Here is an 18,003-nt window from a genome sequence, read left to right as displayed (position 1 = left end):
GTGGGAACAAGAAATGTCTCCAGACATTACTAGATGTTTCCTGGAGTGGGGGCAGAAGGGGGAGGCAAAATCACCCCTATTTGAGAACCAGTGATTTAGATTAATATGGAAGACATACTTCTTGAACTTACTGTATAGTAGAATCAGGATTGCAAAAAATTCTATTGCTCAAAGGTGGTGTATAAGTAGCAAGATAAATATATAAGGTCTTGTACTTCACTTGTAGGGGGAAAAAATGGAACAAAATTTAGAAAATTTAGAAGCACCTTCTTCAGGATACTTTGTTTTCTTAGCCATTCATATGAAAATGACTAGGTTTTAATGACTTTAAGTGTTATTTTATGATTTAGTGTTATTAGATAATGTGTTGTTATTTAAGATGATTGCTGGAAGGAGGGAAGAGGGGGATACTGAATCTTCTCAAAGGATTATTTTCACTACCCATTCCCCAATATTCTATTTTTTAAGAGGCTTATTTTCGGTACTTTTTTTCAACTTTCAGAAGTGATTAATGTTTTGACTCAGATAAACCTGAATTTGAATATTGCCTGTACCATTTAGTACACACTGGGTGACCTTGGACAGGATTGAATTTACTATGTTGAGAGGATTAAATGAAATTATACCTAAAGTAGTACCTGGCACTGAGTAAATAATATACAGTGACAATTCAAGGTCTTCTTCTATTATCTGAAATCCTTGGGGATATGGTAAATTTATTATATTATATTCACCTCTAGGAGGTCTGGAGCAGCATTACATAATCAAACAATACTATATCTACAGTGAAACCTGCAAATGTTGACATTATAATGGGTAAATAATGATTGTGAACTGGATCAGGCAGGTTTTGCTGGCAAAGGAGTTAATGGGAAAACTTTCAATTTCAGATATTTGGGGATTTTACTGTAACTGTTCACATGAGATTTTAGTGCTGTGTACTAAGATGATTACTATAACTCCCTTGATATTAAATTGGTCATTTGCTTGTTTAAGCTTGAGTTACAATATAGTCAAAAACTCAAATTGAACTTGTTTAAAATTAAATGTTCCAGTGGTAATTTTTGAACAGAATGCAGAAGTCTTTGTGGTATTTATGTATGGTAATAAGTATTACCATGTGAAGTGTGACTAAAGCTCTATTGTGCCTGAGTTACCTCTGTAGAACTATCAGTAGGTTATATAGCAGGTGCCATAGGTACCTTAGAACCATAATGTTCACCGTAAATCCAGGCATCCTTTATTGCAGGAGTTTTTGACCAGTATGGCTATGAATCTCTTTTTTTTTTTTTTAAGATTTTATTTATTCATTCGACAGTGAGGGAGACAGCCAGTGAGAGAGGGAACACAAGCAGGGGTAGTGGGAGAGGAAGAAGCAGGCTCCCAGCGGAGGAGCCTGACGTGGGGCTCGATCCCAGAATGCCAGGATCACGCCCTGAGCCGAAGGCAGACGCTTAACTACTGAGCCACCCAGGCGCCCCTATGAATCTCTTAAATCGCATATGCAAAATTGTGTGATATGTGAATTTTTATAAGAATAGGAAGTGTAATTTTCATTTTATAGTCAAAGTGGGGTATAACACTAATCAATCTGTGAGGTCCAAAATGTATTTAATAGTGGGGTGCCTGGGTGGCTTGCTTAGTTAATACATGACTCTTGATTTTGGCTCAGGTTATGATCTCAAGGTCATGAGATCGAGCTCCACATCAGGCTCCATGCTGGGCTATAGCCTGCTTAAGATTCTCTCTCTCCCCTCCCCCCTCCCCTGCCCACTGTTTCTATAAAAAATAAAACAAAATAAATTTTAAATGTATTTAATAGTGATGAATTTTAGAGGACTAGTGAATTTGTAGAAATGTCCTAATGGGTAACTTTAATGAACAAAGAAGAGTAAAGGGATGCTTATCTTAAGAATAAGTGGAGCCAAAACAAAATTGACATTCTCTTTAAAATAGAGGAGCCCAGAAGTGCCTGGGTGGCTCAGTTGTTAAGCATCTCCCTTCAGCTCAGGTCATGATTTCAGGGTGCTGGGATTGAGCCCTGCATTGGGCTCCCTGCTCAGTGGGAAGCCTGCTTCTCCCTGTTCCACTTCCCCTGCTTCTGTTCCCTCTCTTGCTGTCTCTCTTTGTCAAATAAGTAAATAAAATCTCAAAAAAAAAAAAAAAATAGAGGAGCCTTATAAGGAAATGTGTCCAGTAGAAGGCTTACCTACTTACTTTGGAGCAGATCCCAGACTATTCTTTAAAATAGTGACTCTTTCAGAGGTAACTCCTTTACCTCATCTCTTTGTGGGATGTGTAACTTATGTTCACCTTCACCATTTTGAGTATGTTCCAGTCAAAAACTGTGGAGGAAATATGAAAGATCTGTATAAAGAAAACCTAAACTCTACCAAATAACTTTAAAGATTGGAACAAATGGAAAAAGGTACCTGTGCTTAGGAGATTCAGTATTATAGAAATAACATTACTTAAATGAATGATCTGATGTGATCCTAATCAAAATACTAATTTTATTTGGTTTTGATTTGAGAATTTTTTTTTCTTTTTTTGAGAAGAAGGAAAGATTTTATGATAAAATGACTTAAGTTCAATTTGAAAAATAAACATGGAAGAAGCACGAGGAAAAACCTGAAAAAGAGGAGTAATGAGGCTGGACTCATTAAAATTTATGAAATTCTAGTAAAATTTTTTGGTGTTGACATAGAAATCCACAGGTAGCTTAAATTATAGAAAGTAGATGTAAGGCTATTTTGTACTGTAGCATATGATGAAGATAGCAATTCACATTAATACAGATAATTAATAAATGGGGTTGAGTCCAGCTTGCTGTTTGTCAGGGAAAAGCTGGAATTTTAAGTAGAACTTCAGGTGGATTAAAATGCTAAACCTGAAATTAAAAAAACTGGTGTATTTTCATAATCTTGAAGAGAGGAAATACCTCATCCAAAGCCATAAAGGAAAAAAAAATAACTAGACTTAACGTAATATTTTTTAAAATTGTATGGTAAAAAAAGACCATAGTAAGCTCAAAAGACTAGACAAAAAAATCTTTAGCATATATGACAAAGAGTGTTTATGCATTAATAAGAAAAAAGACTAGAAACTAATTAGGAAAAGGGGAAAGGCTAGAAATAGATGGTCATGGAAAGATATGTACATACTATAGAAAGATATGTATACATATAATACATGGCCTATAAATTTATATTGATAATATCTAATATAATGAAGGTATGGGTTAGCCAGGCCAATTTGCTCTTCCACTGTTGTTGAGAATATACATTAGTGGTCATTTTAGAAGGCAATTTGGTAATATTTCTCAAAATGTTATATATGCATACTCATATAATTTAGCCTACAAATGTATTTGTACAGTTTACAGAGATCCATGTGTATATATTCCAGCATTGTTTTTAATAGGGTAAAAACTGGCAACAACTCAAGTGTTCATTACTAAAAGACTGAGTTAAATTATGGTATCTTCCCAAGGTGGAATTCTAGGTAGCCATTAAACAAAAACAAGCTAGATGTGGAAGAATTGTCTTGAAATGACATCACGATATGCTCAGTAAAAGAAAAAATAGAGTTTAAACAGTTGTGTGAAAGATAGGAAGCTCACTTTTCCTATTGATGTAAAATTTGCATGCAGTGTCATGACATGCACAAATCTTAAGAGTACGCTTGTTGAGTTTTGACAAGTGCATAAATAGTCATACCTTGTTTTTGTTGTACTTCACTTTATTGTGCTTTGCAGATACTATATTTTTTACAAGTCAAAGGTTTGTGGCAACCCTGCATCAAGCAAGTCTTAAGGTGCCATTTTTCCAACAACATTTGCTTGCTTCATGTGTCTGTGTCACATTTGGTAATTGTCGCAATATTTCAAACTTTTTCATTATTGTTTGTCACGGTGATCTGTGATCAGTGATCTTTGATGTTACTATTGTAATTGTTTTGTAGTGCCATAAACTGCACCCATATGAGACAGTGAACTTAAATGATAAATGTTGTGTGGGTTCTGACTGTTCCACCAGCTAGCCAGTCCCCATCTTTCTCCCTCTCTTCAGGCTTCCTATTCCCTGAAATACAACAATATTGAAATTAGGCCAATTAATAACCCTACAGTGACCTCCTAAGTGTTCAGGTGTAAGAAAGAGTCTTATGTCTCCCACTCTAAAGCAAAAGCTAGAAATGATTAAGCTTAATGAAGAAAGCATGTCAAAGCCAAAGTAGGCCTAAAGCTAGACCTCTTGTGCCAAACAGTTAGCCAAGTTCTGAATGCAAAGGAAAAGTTCTTGAAGGAAATTAGAAGTGCTACTCCAGTGAACACAGGAATGATAAGAAAGCAAGATAGCCTATTGCTGATGTGAAGAAAGTTTAAGTGGCCTGGGTAGAAGATAAACCAGTGACAACATTTCTGTAAGCCAAAGCCTAATTCAGACCAAGGCTCTAAATCTTTTCAATTCCATGAAGGCTGAGAGAGGTGAGGACACTGCAGAAGAAAAGTCTGAAGCTAGCAGAGGTTGGTGTGTGAAGTTTAAGGAAAGAAGCCCTCCCTGTAACATAAAAGTGCAAGGTAAAGTAGCAAGTGCTGATGTAGAAGCTGCAGCAAGTTCTCCAGAAGATCTAGCCAATATAATTAGAGGTGATTACACTAAACAACAGATTTTCAGTGTAGACAAAACAGCCTTATATTGGAAGAAAGTGCTCTCTAGACTTTTCATACCTAGGGAGGAGGTCAATGCCTGGCTTCAAAGTTTCAGGGACAGGCTGACTATCTTATTGGGGACTAATGCAGCTGGTGAGTTTAAGTTGAAGTCAAGGCTGTTCTACCATTCCAGAAATCCAGCATGCTAATTCTACTCTGCTTATGCTCTATAAATGGAACAACAAAACCTGGATAGCAGCAAATCTGTTTACAACATGGTTTACTGAATATTTTAAGCCCACTGATGAGAACTACAGTTCAGATAAAAAGATTTCTTTCAAAATATTGCTGCTCATTGACAATGCATCTGGTCACCCAAGAGCTCTGATGGAGCTGGACGATAAGAATGTTATTTTCATGCCTCCTAACACAGTATCCATTCTGCAGCCAGTGGGTCAGGGAGTCATTTTTACCTTCAAGTCTTACTATTTAAGAAATACATTTCATACGTCTATAGCTGCCATAGACAGTAGTTCCTCCGATGGACTTGGACAGAGTCCACTGAAAAACTTTTGGAAAGGGGCTCACCATTCTAAATGCCATGAAGAACATTTGTGATTCATGGGAAAAAGTCAAAATATCAACATTGACAAGAGTGTTTAGAAGTAATTCCAGCTCTCATGGAAAAAGTTGAGGGGTTTAAGACATTCATGGAGGAACTAACTGCAGATGTGGTAGAAGCAGCAAGAGAACTAGAACTAGAAGTGGAGCCTGAACATGTGACTGAATGGCTGCTGTCTCATGATCAGACTTTCACAGATAAGGAGTTGCTTCTTATGGATGAGCAAAAAGAGTGGTTTCTTGAAATGGAATTTATTCCTGGTGTAGTGCTATGAAGATTGTTGAAATGACAACAAAGGATTTAGAGTGTTACATAAACTTAGTTGATAAAGCAGTGGTAGGGTTTGAGAGGATTGACCTCAATTTTGAAAGAAGTTCTTTGGGTAAAGTGCTATCAAGTGGCATCACATGCTGCAGAGAAATCATTTGTGAAAGAAAGAATCAGTTGATGCAGCAAACTTGATGGTTGTCTTATTTTTAAAAGCTGCCACCCTAATCAGTCAGCAGCCATTACAATACTGAGGCAAGGCCCTCCCCCAGCAAAAAGATGATGACTCACTGAAATCTCAGATGATGGTTAGCATTTTTTTAACAATAAAGTATTTTTTAAAATAAGGTATGTACATTTTTTTAGACATAATACTATTGCACACTTAACAGACTGCAGTGTAGTGTAAAAATAACATTTTATGCACTAGGAAGCAAAAAAATTCATTTCACTGGCTTTGTTGCAATATTTACTTTTGTTATAGTGGTCTGGAACTGAACCCGTGATTATCTCCGAGGTATGCCTATATCTGTATAACACAGTCCCTATGAATATATAGAATATTACCATCACCCCAGAAAGGTCTTTCCTTGTTAGCTCCCCTGCTTGCCAGGACATCCTGCTCTGACTTTTTCCCCTGGTGATGAATTTTGCGTTATTTAAAATTCCATACATGGAATCATATAGCTTACCCTTACTTTTGAGTGATAGCTTAGTTGAATACGAAATACCTTGATATTTTAGTACTTCCATTCAGTTATTTATTCCCTTGTCTTCTTTTTTTGCCACTTTGGAGAACTCTGGTTTTTTTTATATAGTCTTTTTTTTTCTTTCAGTTGCTTTTCAGATCTTCACTTTTGTCTTTGGAGTTCTGCAGTTGCAGTATGATATGGATCTTCATGTGATTTTTAAGATTTGTTTATCTTTCTTGGAATTTGTGCTTTCTGAATATGACAGTTCTGGAAATTCTGAGGCATTATTGTAATCTCTCATTTGTTTGTCTTTGCTACATTCGGGGTAATTTATTCAGTTATTATCATCCAAGTCACTATCTCCTCAGCTGTGTCTAATTAGTCTTATATTTAGCTCATGCACTGAGTGTTTTTCTGTTTCAGTTTTGATTGTCATTTCTAGAAGTTCTGTGTCTTTCCCAAATCTATCTGCTCTTCTAGATAGAACTGTATTCTTTTCTCATGTTTAAGTTCCCCTTTGTTTAATAATTTAGAACATTTATTATCTGTGTAAATAATTCCAGTATTAGAAGCTCTTGGAAGTCCATTACTGCTGTCTGCTGTTTCTGCTGACTTTTGATTATGGTGGCTGGTTTCCTTGTTTTTTCTCCTAAAAAGTAGCTGTGAATGCAAGTTGACATAGAAGGCGGCATGCATTTGCTTATGCCAAGATACTCCATGGTGCCAATTCAGGATCCTCTTTAATTTTTTAGTTTTAAGTTTCTCAGACTATATTAGTAGGAATAATTTGAACCCCCAACCAATTTGAGGAAACTACGGTTTCTCATTCTCAATCAAGATCTTTCCCTCTACCCCATCTACCTTTCTCCCCAGAGCCCAAGCTAAGGTCCACACGTTTCCTAGTTGTCTTCTTTTGCTAGTGGGCAGGACTTTTCTGGTTTACACTTTCACTACTTTTATGTTGTGATTCCAGTTTGAGGTCTCTAGCATATGTGGGCCCAAGATCTTGTCTCCTGTCACCCGCATGGTTGTCGACAAGCCTCTCGGTACCAGAATTGGCAAAGATTTCCAGAGCAGGTTTATAGCTTCAGCATTCCCCCAGGGTCTTTAGTTCCTGCTTCCTTTTGGTTCCAGAAGGTATCTTTTACTTGCTGATAAGCTCGGTCTGTTTATTTTATTTCTCCAGGATTTCTTAATATATGCTATTGAGAAGGTTTTCTGATTATCTTTTCTAAAATGTCCTAATTGTTTAAAATAAATGCTGGCCCCAGTACAAAGGTAAGGTCAGTAGTGGGAAAGAGATGGATCAGGAAGACATGATAATTACTCATTGACCTAGCAATTCCACTTCTAGAAATGTATTTGATAGATATAACCATATAAATGGAAAATGGAATATGTACAAGGATATTGAGTGCAGTGTTGTTTGTAATAGCAAAAGAGTAGTATGAATCTAAATAATTTGTCAATAATGGACCTCTTCATTATGGCATGTTTTTACAATGGAAAAAGAATGGAGCTGAATGTACTAATATGGAATGTCTAAGAGAGTCTAAGTCTCTTAGACTTAAGAGTGTGAAGATGGTAGAAGTGTGCCCATTATTTAACAACAGTGTGAATTAATAATTGAGCTCCAGTCCTGTTTTAGAAGCTAGCCACTAGATGTCTCTCTTGTAAAGAAATAACCTTTTATAGAGTCACAAAATTACTTTTTCTTCAGATAAAATTACAGCATTCAAATTATATTGCAGTAATATACCCATCTACCTATTTATTAATGTCAGTAGCACTTTTTTCTTAAGCAGTTACGTGGTGATACATTTCATAAAGTACAGTATTTTATTTGCATGATGACCAATAAGTAGTATAGGTTTGTACTTCACTGCAAACTGACTTTAGAAAGGAGCAAAGGAAAATGAAATGACGGGTTTAACAGTTGTGGTCATGGGGGGGACAAGTGGATTTTGCAGTGATCTGTTTTGGTGGAAGAATTTCAGAGCAATAGCAGGAATTTAGAAAAAACTGTGAAAAAGTAGAAACTTACTGGTCCCCCAAATAGGCATTTCCTTACAGGGGCCGTGTAGGCAGTGGTGAGAAAGTTTCTGGGACATAGCATCACAGAGGTTGTACTTTTCCATAACCACAATTAGCCAGCATTCATGGAAATGGAAAACACCCTTGGTCATCTTGGGGTCCCCACCCTGGTTCAGTTAGGGAAGTCTTCCTCAGTTCCCAGGTCTTCTACTTCATGATATGCCTCTGGCATCTGTCCCTTTCCATTTCCTTAACTGCAGCATTTATCAACCATATTCTCCCATGCAAACCCACCTTGTCTCACCCTGGACTATTGAGGAACTACTAAGTGTCTTCCCTACCGCAGTGTCTCCTTACCTCAGTCACGACGCGACACACGGCTGTCCAATAAATCTTTATAAAATGTGTTTTTATTGTGATGGTCACCTGCTCAAAATCAAGAAGTTAAGTCTCGGTTTAAGGATGGTCTTGTGGTGAGGATATCAGATGCTGAAGGATAAAGTAGTAAATTTAAGACAGTGTATGTAGTTTGGTGTGTCTAGAAACTAGGTTGGGAGTTGATAAGTGGTAGGGGATGAGGTTGGAGAGAGCCCCACTGGGGCTGGGCTTTGCAGGACTTTATACGCCATGCCAGGGAGTTTAGACAGTCATACTTTGAGCAGAAAATATTCCTGTTGGTATGAGGGATCCATACTAAGTATGAATTTTCATAGTCTGTCCCCACCTGATTTGCTAATGTATTCAACCGAGCATACCCAGGCTGGTCACCATGCTTAATCCTAGAATATTTTCCTCATCGATTATTTTCTAGCCATCTGTGAAAATACACATGATAGCTCATCTTCTCCATTACTTTTTGCTGCAGTTCCTATAGTACATATTTTCTCCACAGTTAATACGAAACACATGCTGCATTTAGTGCTGGCATTCGGTTTTTGGTATGCATATATATCTGCTCTCCTTTCTTCATTCTAGTGTTTCTTAGTAGGGGCTCTATTGGCATTTTGAACAGGACAAGTTTTTTGTTGTGTGGGACTTTCCCATGCATTACAGGAAGGTTAGCATTTCTGGTCTCTGCCCACTAAAATGCCTAAAGTGCTTCCCAGTCTTGGAACAGTAAGAACTGCCCAGCCATTTCCAAATGTCCCCACCGCCCAGGTTGGTGCAACTCCCAGTTGAGAAGTGCTTTATTAAGTGCTCAAGTATTTATCAGTTATTTGAAGCAAAATGTACTTTTTCATTTCAGTCTTCACCTGCTATATCCATTTTCTTAATATACTGTCTACTAAAGCCAGTACCACATACTTAACCTGTTTCCTATTATTATTATGTAGTGGTGAAACTAATTTTTAAAAGAGCAAAATGTAATATATAACTGGAACTTTTCAAAGTATTTTCATAATGATGTGAGACATATAAAATTATGGTTTTCATTCTCCCCAATTCTAGTAATTTTAATCCATGCTAAGTAACTACACAGATCCTTTGTATTCACTCTTCCAAAAACAGTTATTATGGTACCAATCCTAATAAAATAGATGGATTATTTTTTATGAGGAATAGTTATATTTATTCTTGAGACTCTAAAATTTGCTCTTGAAATACATTTTAAAAGATAAAATGCCTGTGAGTGAAGGATTATGTAGATATTTTATACATTTGTTTTTTCCTTGAAGGGTTTCAGAATTTGGTAGATTTTCTTTCTGCTTTGAATTAAAATAAGGTTTTATAACTGATGGTGGAACAAAATGGTTTTTTCCTGAAATCCCTTCAGGTAGTATGTGCTGCTTCCAAATTTCATGAGTTGACAATTTACAGATTAGTCTATCTTTCCTTTCTACTGCTTCAAAATGAAAGATGAAACCTAGAAAGAAGAAAACTTTAATTCCTTATATCAGAATGCTTGATGTTGCTTGAAATAAATACCCAATTCAAACCGGTTTGAGCTATAAAAGAGTATATTATTGGCTATCATAACTGAATATCCAGAGGTAGGATGGACTTCAGAGTTAATAGATAAAATGACTCGATTACATCAACAACCCAGTTTATTGCTGATTCTCCATTGTATCTTCAGTGGTGTCAGCTGAAGCCTCATGGTCATTTGCGTGGTCATATTGCAACAGTTTGAGTTGCAGTAAACATCCAGGAGTGCTTCTCTCCCAGCATTACTGAATAGAAAGCCTGAAATTCACCATGATCGGACCATCTTAGGTTATCTGCCCAGTCCTGAGCCATTGTGTCAAGGAAAATCTAGGATAGTGATTTTCTTAGGCCAACCAGTAAGCGCATGTCCCTAGAGGTAGAGGATGGATGCTGTTCATCAAAGTATGGTTATGGATTAGGAAGGAGAATGTTGGTAAGAGATTGCCAAGGAGGCAATTAAACTGTAACTCTTAGAAATGATTTCAAAATACGAAGGCAAAACCGGGGATGTACTGTATGGTGACTAACATAATATAATAAAAAATCATTAAAAAACAAAAAAAATACGAAGGCAAATATATAAAATATAACTGAGCTGCATTTGAATTAATAGTACATAAAAATACATGGTTTGTTGTTGAACTTGCAGTTCTGGTTAAGTTCATAACGGTATAGTTGATTAGAGCATAGACTCCAGGAGCTATTGTACTGTCTGGGTTCAAATCCCACCTCTGCCACTTTCCAGCTGAATAATGACCTTGAAAGAGGGACTTTTCTCCATCTTAGGGTTCTCATCTGTAAAATGAAATAATGGCATTCATCTCAGAGTTATAAGAATTAAATGAATTAATACATGTAAAACATTTAGAACAATGACATATTAAAAGCACTTAATAAACTATTGTTATTACTATTGCTACTTGCTAGTGCTTTCTGGTAAAAGGATCTGCTGGTAGGTTTGATAAAGTGTAGACTTTACTAATTTAATTAGTGATACAGTATTTTGAAGAATAGACATGTGGAAATTCTAGCTTTAGCTTACTCCCACGGAGTCACCTGTATTTAAAAATCAGAAGTAAAAATTTTAGGCATGTTTGAACTGACATGAGCTGTCATTGCGCTTCTCAAAAGTAGTGAGAGACGTTTCCCTTAGTAATTACAAACAAGGGCTGAAAGGTTAATGTCTTGAATGTACTGTGGAATATACTATAGAAATATTTACTAGGAGAGTTAAGTTAGTAGGGTGATGAGTCTCCCTCTGAGCCCTTCATTTCACTCTTCTTTAAAAACCTTTGTTTTTGGTGCATTAACCACAGAATAAAATCCATAGTGTTTAGCAGAACATTTAGGGCTTTTAACAATCTAATACGAATCCAGATGTTCAGTTTCATCTCTAGCTACTAAACACTAAGTTCAGTGTAAGTGCAATTTGGTTAAGAACTTGTAGCAAAATATTCTCAGTTAAAGGACCTGTGAATAATTTAGAACATTGAATTGAATGTAGAATTACAACAATGGCAATAACAGTAACTAACATTTTTATATGTTCTGAGCTCTCAACATATATTTACTCATTTAATCCTATGATATAAATACTGTTGTTATCCCCCTTTTACTGTGAGAAACCTGAGTCACAGAGATTTTTCTCTTGCTCAAGATCACATCAAATTATAAAATTTTAAGAGTAGGATTCAAGCACAGAGTCCGCTTAACCTTTGCCCTGAGCTACCTCTGGTCCATACAATATATTGAGTATTCTTCCTCTCTACAGCATCCCTGAAGAACAAGGTGCTCTCATATGGAAACTCTATACTCCTCCTCTCACAGCCACATGGAAGGGAAACACAGTGCCCAGGATTGGTGGTTGTTAACGTCCTAAACAGAAGTCTTCCTTTGCCTCATCCCCTTTGTCTGTTCACATCCTTAATGCCTAGGGAGTGCTTTGGAGTCTTCTTTGAGTAAATATTGGTTAGTCAGTGAGAGAGTGGAATGAAATTGGTGAATTTTTTTAAGAATAAAAATACCCAAGCTCATTTAAATTTTATATTAGAAATCTTAGTTCTTAGAATTTAGCCTTCATATGTAAGTCTTAGGTGTGGCGTATTTCTTGAGGAATAGCTTTGAAGCTGTCAAAATGATTAGATAAGTAACCGGAGTTCTGGTTGGGTAGTAATTTCTGAGATAAAAAGGAAGCTTCTTAAAAGAACACTTCCAATAATGAATATTTTTAGGTTTAAAAAGAATGTTAAAATTAGCCCTGTCCTTTCTAGGACTACCATCCTGTACTTTCCAGTGGAAACATTTTTGACTTTGCTGATTATAAAAATTAACAAATGATTATGTCAGAGATTTAATGGAGATATATACAGTAAGAATTAAGTCCTTTCATAATGGCAAGAAATAACCATAGTTAAAAGTTTGGGGCATGTCCTTCATACCTGTAAACACATGTATGGATATATATTTTAAACATAAATGCCCTCATTCAGCACGTACATTTTTCTACCTCAGCGCATATAGTCCTGCCTCATCTTTTCATTCACTATGTAGATCTGCTATAATTTATTTAATCAGTTCTCTGATGATATCCATTTAGATTGTTTTTTATTTTTTTCTAGAATGACACAGTGGACATGAGCATATGTCATTACTTCTCCAATTATTTCCTTGGAGTAAATTGCTGGGAATAAAACTATTGAGGCAAAAATATGTGTATTTTTTTTCATTATGAATATTTATTTATAGCTTTTATGAAATTGAACTGCCAGAAGCTTACACCAACTTATATTCCTATCAACAACAGAAAGTGTCCATTTCACCACACGTTGCTGTACTTCTAATTTTAACATTTTTGTAAATCTGGCAGGTGAAAATACTTCATTTCTATAATTCTTAGTTATAAATGAGCCTGAAAATCTTACTGTGTCAAGAGATCAGTGCCATTTAAAAGGATCTGGTGCCTTTGTTTTCTGCCCTTCTTCCTTGGAATTATGGTAGCACTCCAGATATGAAAATTAGCGATTTTAAGTAATGGAGTCAGAAGAATAATTAGAGGCATGGTTACAGAACTTCCTTCCTCTGTAAGTTTGTGTCATCATAACACATACTATTTTCTTGAAACTGTGGGAGAGAATGACCCTTAACACTTTCTAGTAAGCATTAGCTGTTAAGCAAGTGTCCTGTATTACCTTATTAAAACCAAGTATCAAATAATATTTATTTTCCTCTTTTAAAACATATAAGTGTTTCTCAACCTTTTTTATTATTATTGCCTCCCAAGGAGCCCTTTTAGACATTTTCCCTCTAATTGCTCCTCCGTGATATTTGATATCATAGATAAACTGCTTATTTGTCTTATTTACATACAGTGACCCTTTGGAAGCCCACACACGATGGTAATATTTAAGATTTTTTTTTTTAGCCTTCCCAAGAACAAACTTTAATGCCTTTGGGGTGATGCTGCCCCCATTAAAAGTGCATGACTGAAGGGGTAGGAAAAAAGCTTTGCTTTGCATGAGTAGTTTTTAGTTTCATGGGACTCAGAGAGAGGTCACTGTTCTCTTACTTTGTCATATGGTCCAGAAGGGAACATTAGGTTTAACAATTGCCACCACTTCTTCGCTAGTCTGTTAACAAACTCTAGACAAAGTACCTTGAGGTGCCTAGGTTACCTAGAATATTTGGGTACAGTATTTCCATTTGTGAGAACACTGGCAATTTATGGCAGGGACACAGTGACATTATTATAGTTGAAGGCATTTTGTTGAATTTAGGGAACAGTAGTCTTAACAGTAGGAGTAATAGTAAATGTTTTAACCTCTATCCCAGTGGTTCTCATTAAGTGGTGATTCTGCCTCCCAGAGGACATCTGCAATAATTTGGGGCCATCTTTGGTTGTCACAACTGGAGGAGTGGGTGTTGCTAGTGGCATCTGGAGGGATGCTGCTAAACATCCTACACGGGAAAGTGTCTCCCCTGTCTCCCCACCACCCCACCACCCCCCGCCCTAACAAAGAAGTATGTGTTCCAAAATGTCAGCACTGCCTAGGTTAAGAAACCCTGTTCTAGCCCAACGATTCTACTCCTTGGGATCTGTCTTTACAAAATAGTCCAAAATACAAAAGTGTGTGTGTGTTTGTGTGTGCATAAAGATACTCACTAAAGCGTTACTTTTCCCTTTATGGTGTTCTTCTAGGAAATTCACTAATACAAACAAAAAACATAAAATTACTCATAATCCCCCTCAAAAATAATGTTGGGATTTTGGTGTATGTGTATTTTTGTAATTGGGGCATGTATCACCATATATATAACTATGAAAAGTGGGAAACGAGCTTTATTTAATGAACAACAGACTGATAGTTACCAGAGGAGAGGTGGGGGAGGTGAAATAGATGATAGTGCTTATAGCATGATGAGGACTGATAGAACACTGTATGTTAACTACACTGCAATTAAAATTAAAAATTTAATAATTAAAAAAAAAAAACCTAATTCTTTGAGACTTAGAAGAGCTTCGATTGTCCATGGCAGGACTACATCAGTTTCAGGAACAGTAAAGAATTGGCAACTACTGTAGAGATAAATTAACTCAACCATTTCAGGAATCCTTTATACAGTACCCTTCAACTCTCTGTGTCCATTCCTTCATTTAACTCTTCTGTTCTGAATTACTGCTTACAAATGCTTTTTACACTACCAGAGAGTTAAAAAAGCACAGGCAATTTTTTAAGGAAGCTAACTTTTAATTCTGTGTACCAGTAGAGGTAAATGATAGACCCATCTCTAGAGATAGTGTTTTTTTTCTTTACTGTAATTTAATATGGAAGAACAAATGATAAAAAATTGGACGCAGTCATGATGTCTATCAGTAGAGAATGGATAAATAGATTTTGGCACTTTTCACAAAATGAAATACTGTACGATGGTTTAAATTAATGAACTAATGTATGTATTATAAATCTAAAGCATAATGTAAAAGAAAAGCAAGGCATAGGATATTTAGAGTATGATAATTTTGAAGTAAATATTAATATCACACAAAATACTATATTGTTTAAAGGTATGTGTATGTATATATACATAAAATATAAGACCATGGATGGCAAGAATACATACCCAACCTCAGGAAATTAGCTACCTCGGATGATGGATGAGAAGGGAATTTGATAAAGTGATAGTAGAAGTAACTTTTTATTCCTTAGAAGAAAAGAGTATTTCAAACAAATATGGTAATATGCAAGTTGGTTTAATCTTGAGTATGGGTACATTGAGTGTTCTTTATACTCTTTTTCTTTGTTTTTGAAATATTGTACAGTCACATTTTTTTTTAAAGTAAACATACTTTTCAAATTTGTTCATGTTTGAACTGATCCCAAATATAGAAAGATTTTTATAATAGTCATTATTTGGCAATGTATATATAATAAAATAGTAGTGAATGACTTCTTTACAACCACAACTAGTTAACTATAGCAAATAAAATGATTTCCAAGGGCTTTTCTTCCTTTGTTTTTGGAATGCAAAGTACCTTCTGAAGGTATTTATGGTCTACTGAATGTTAAGAAAGATAAATGGTTCTTGAAATTACTCAAGCAATGATTGGGGTAATTGAATATGATTTACACCTCCATAAGATGTTGAATTCATAATCCTTTTTCCTCCCCTATAACTTAACATGGAAAAAACAAATATATTTAGAAAGAAACCATATTACACATCAAGATTTAACAATCAGTTTATTTCTTACTAAGAAATGTGGAATTGGGCCTAGGTGGCTCAGTCGGTTGAGCATCTGACTCTTGGTTTCGACTCAGATTATGCTTAGGGTGGTGAGATCAAGCCCCGTGTTGGGCTCCACACGCCACTGAGCACATAATCTGCTTGAGATTCTTTCTCCCTCCCTCCTCCTTTTCTCCCCCTCTGCTACCCCCCCCCCCGCCCACACACACACACACATACACGTGTGCTCTCTCTCAGATGAATAAATAAAATCTTTAGGAAAAAAAGGAAATGTGGAGTCTCTGAGCCTCTTGATGGTGATATGATGCAATGCCTGTTTCTCAGATAAGGAACATTGCAGAGTGTTTTGTTTTGGAAGAATTGTTTGTTTAAAACCAGGAACTATTATAGTTGCATTCAAATTTTTTTAAAGTTTTTTCCTCTGAGGTTTTAGACATCTGGTCTTTAAATTAGTAAAGGGTGCTCTATGGTTTTGTTTTATCAAAAAAAACGAATGCTAAACTTAACATGATTGTTTCTTATATGTCTTGTTATTGAAGAAAACTTCCATAAGCAGATCTCTGATAGACTTACCCTAACAGAAGGATTTTTACTTGCTTTTATGGTTATTGTCTTCTGACAAAATTTGACTAAATCATATAAATATTTGGTGAGAGAGATTCTACTAGATTGTATTAAAAGAAAATTATTTGAGATTTTGGAGCCATGCTGCTAAGGGATAGATTTATCATGATGCTGGTCCTTTGCTTGGACATGCTGTTGGCCATTAACTTGCCAGTGGGTTGTTAGAAATTTCTTCTAAGTAAGGAAAACATGTAAAACCATCATATGGTGAAAACGTTTGAATTTCTCTGTCGGATTCAATATTTCGAGCATTAAATTTTTTAAAGAAGGAATGGTATATAGTGTCACCAGATTTAGGTATGTTAAATAGAACATATGGTCAGTATGCTAAAATTAGACATTTAGTGAATTATTAACTGTTGATCCTGTATCAAACCAAAGTTTAGACCTGAAAGCAAAAGGACTCTAGCTCAGAGTGCATTCTGCTTAGCAACCAGCTTGTTGTCTACTGTTTTGCTACTGAATGCACGTACTCATGGCTCAGAAGTGTATCCACAGCCAGCTGGTCGCAACCAGAAAACACTTCATTCACCTAATTTCCAGACTAGTTAGGCAAAGACATCAGCTTATTGTTTTTAGTCATGAGTGAATTTATTTGTAAACTTCAAGTAGTAACACACTGATCTTGAAAACCCCTGAACTGTGAGAAATTGCCTTCTAATTCAGGAATGTAAAGTCCTTGTAATTCAGAACTGCTGCACTTAATTTTGTTTTCCTCTTAAAAATCCTTACAGGTATATTGTTTAAAAAACACAGCCTCTAAAATCTTAGAAAAGAGAAAACAGCAGAAAAGATACATTAAATTCTAGGAATACTTTTTGAATTCTTATCTGAAAAAGAAAATTCAGGAGGTTTGATTTGTGCTGAAACTTTTATTGTCTACCTTGATCCTCATAAGATTATCTTCTAATTTAGAAAACAACAGTTTTGTTGGCATGTGAAGCTCCAATTTCCTCAGAGTCAAGCTGTGTACATAGAAAAAAGGTATGGTATTACCACTATTAAGAACTTCTTTGTTCTTGTTGTGTTTTTGTACTTAAAGTAAACCATTAACTTAAATGTGATATCAGTAAATGTCTGTCAGGAGTATAATGGATAATTAAGTTGTTGTCTTTGAAGTTGTATACCAGACTAAAGTCAGGGAAAGGACTTAAATTTTATGGATAGGGATATATAACACAATAGTATATATGAATATGTATAATTGATTGAAGAAAGTTACTCATTCAAAGCAGTGTCTTAGTTTTGTTTCCACAGATTTATAGTTCTAAATAATGTGCACATTTGCCAGAAAGTTGAAAACCTGAAATACTTTGATTCCAGGGAAAGTAGTTATCAATTTTTTACCCTGGTCTTATGATTTAGAATGAATAAACTTGAACGTGCACTGAAATTAGCATCATTTGCAACCTTTCTTTGAATTTTATATTTCTGCAACTTTCAAA

The 18,003-nt window shown here is 35.7% G+C and overlaps 1 protein-coding gene across 4 annotated transcripts in view; it reads left to right on the top strand.

Moving 5' to 3' along the window:
* ZNHIT6 (zinc finger HIT-type containing 6) overlaps positions 1-18,003 on the top strand; it is a 79,077-nt gene that overhangs the window by 11,233 nt on the left and 49,841 nt on the right. For all 4 annotated transcript variants that reach the window (XR_015726292.1, XR_015726291.1, XM_087866073.1 and 1 more), the window contains exon 6: positions 17,474-17,542. Coding sequence is in view for 2 of the 4 variants with exons in the window: in XM_087866073.1 (XP_087722199.1) it covers positions 17,474-17,542 (69 nt within the window). In the remaining 2 variants the exon portion in view is untranslated. The remainder of the gene's footprint in view (positions 1-17,473; positions 17,543-18,003) is intronic.

Source organism: Ursus americanus, chromosome 12, assembly GCF_024610735.1.
Source record: "Ursus americanus isolate L20-20 chromosome 12, mUrsAme1.1.p, whole genome shotgun sequence".
NCBI classification, from domain to species: Eukaryota; Metazoa; Chordata; class Mammalia; order Carnivora; family Ursidae; genus Ursus; species Ursus americanus.
The sequence above is the reverse complement of the archived record's forward strand: the minus strand, read 5'-3'. Positions and strand labels throughout refer to the sequence as shown.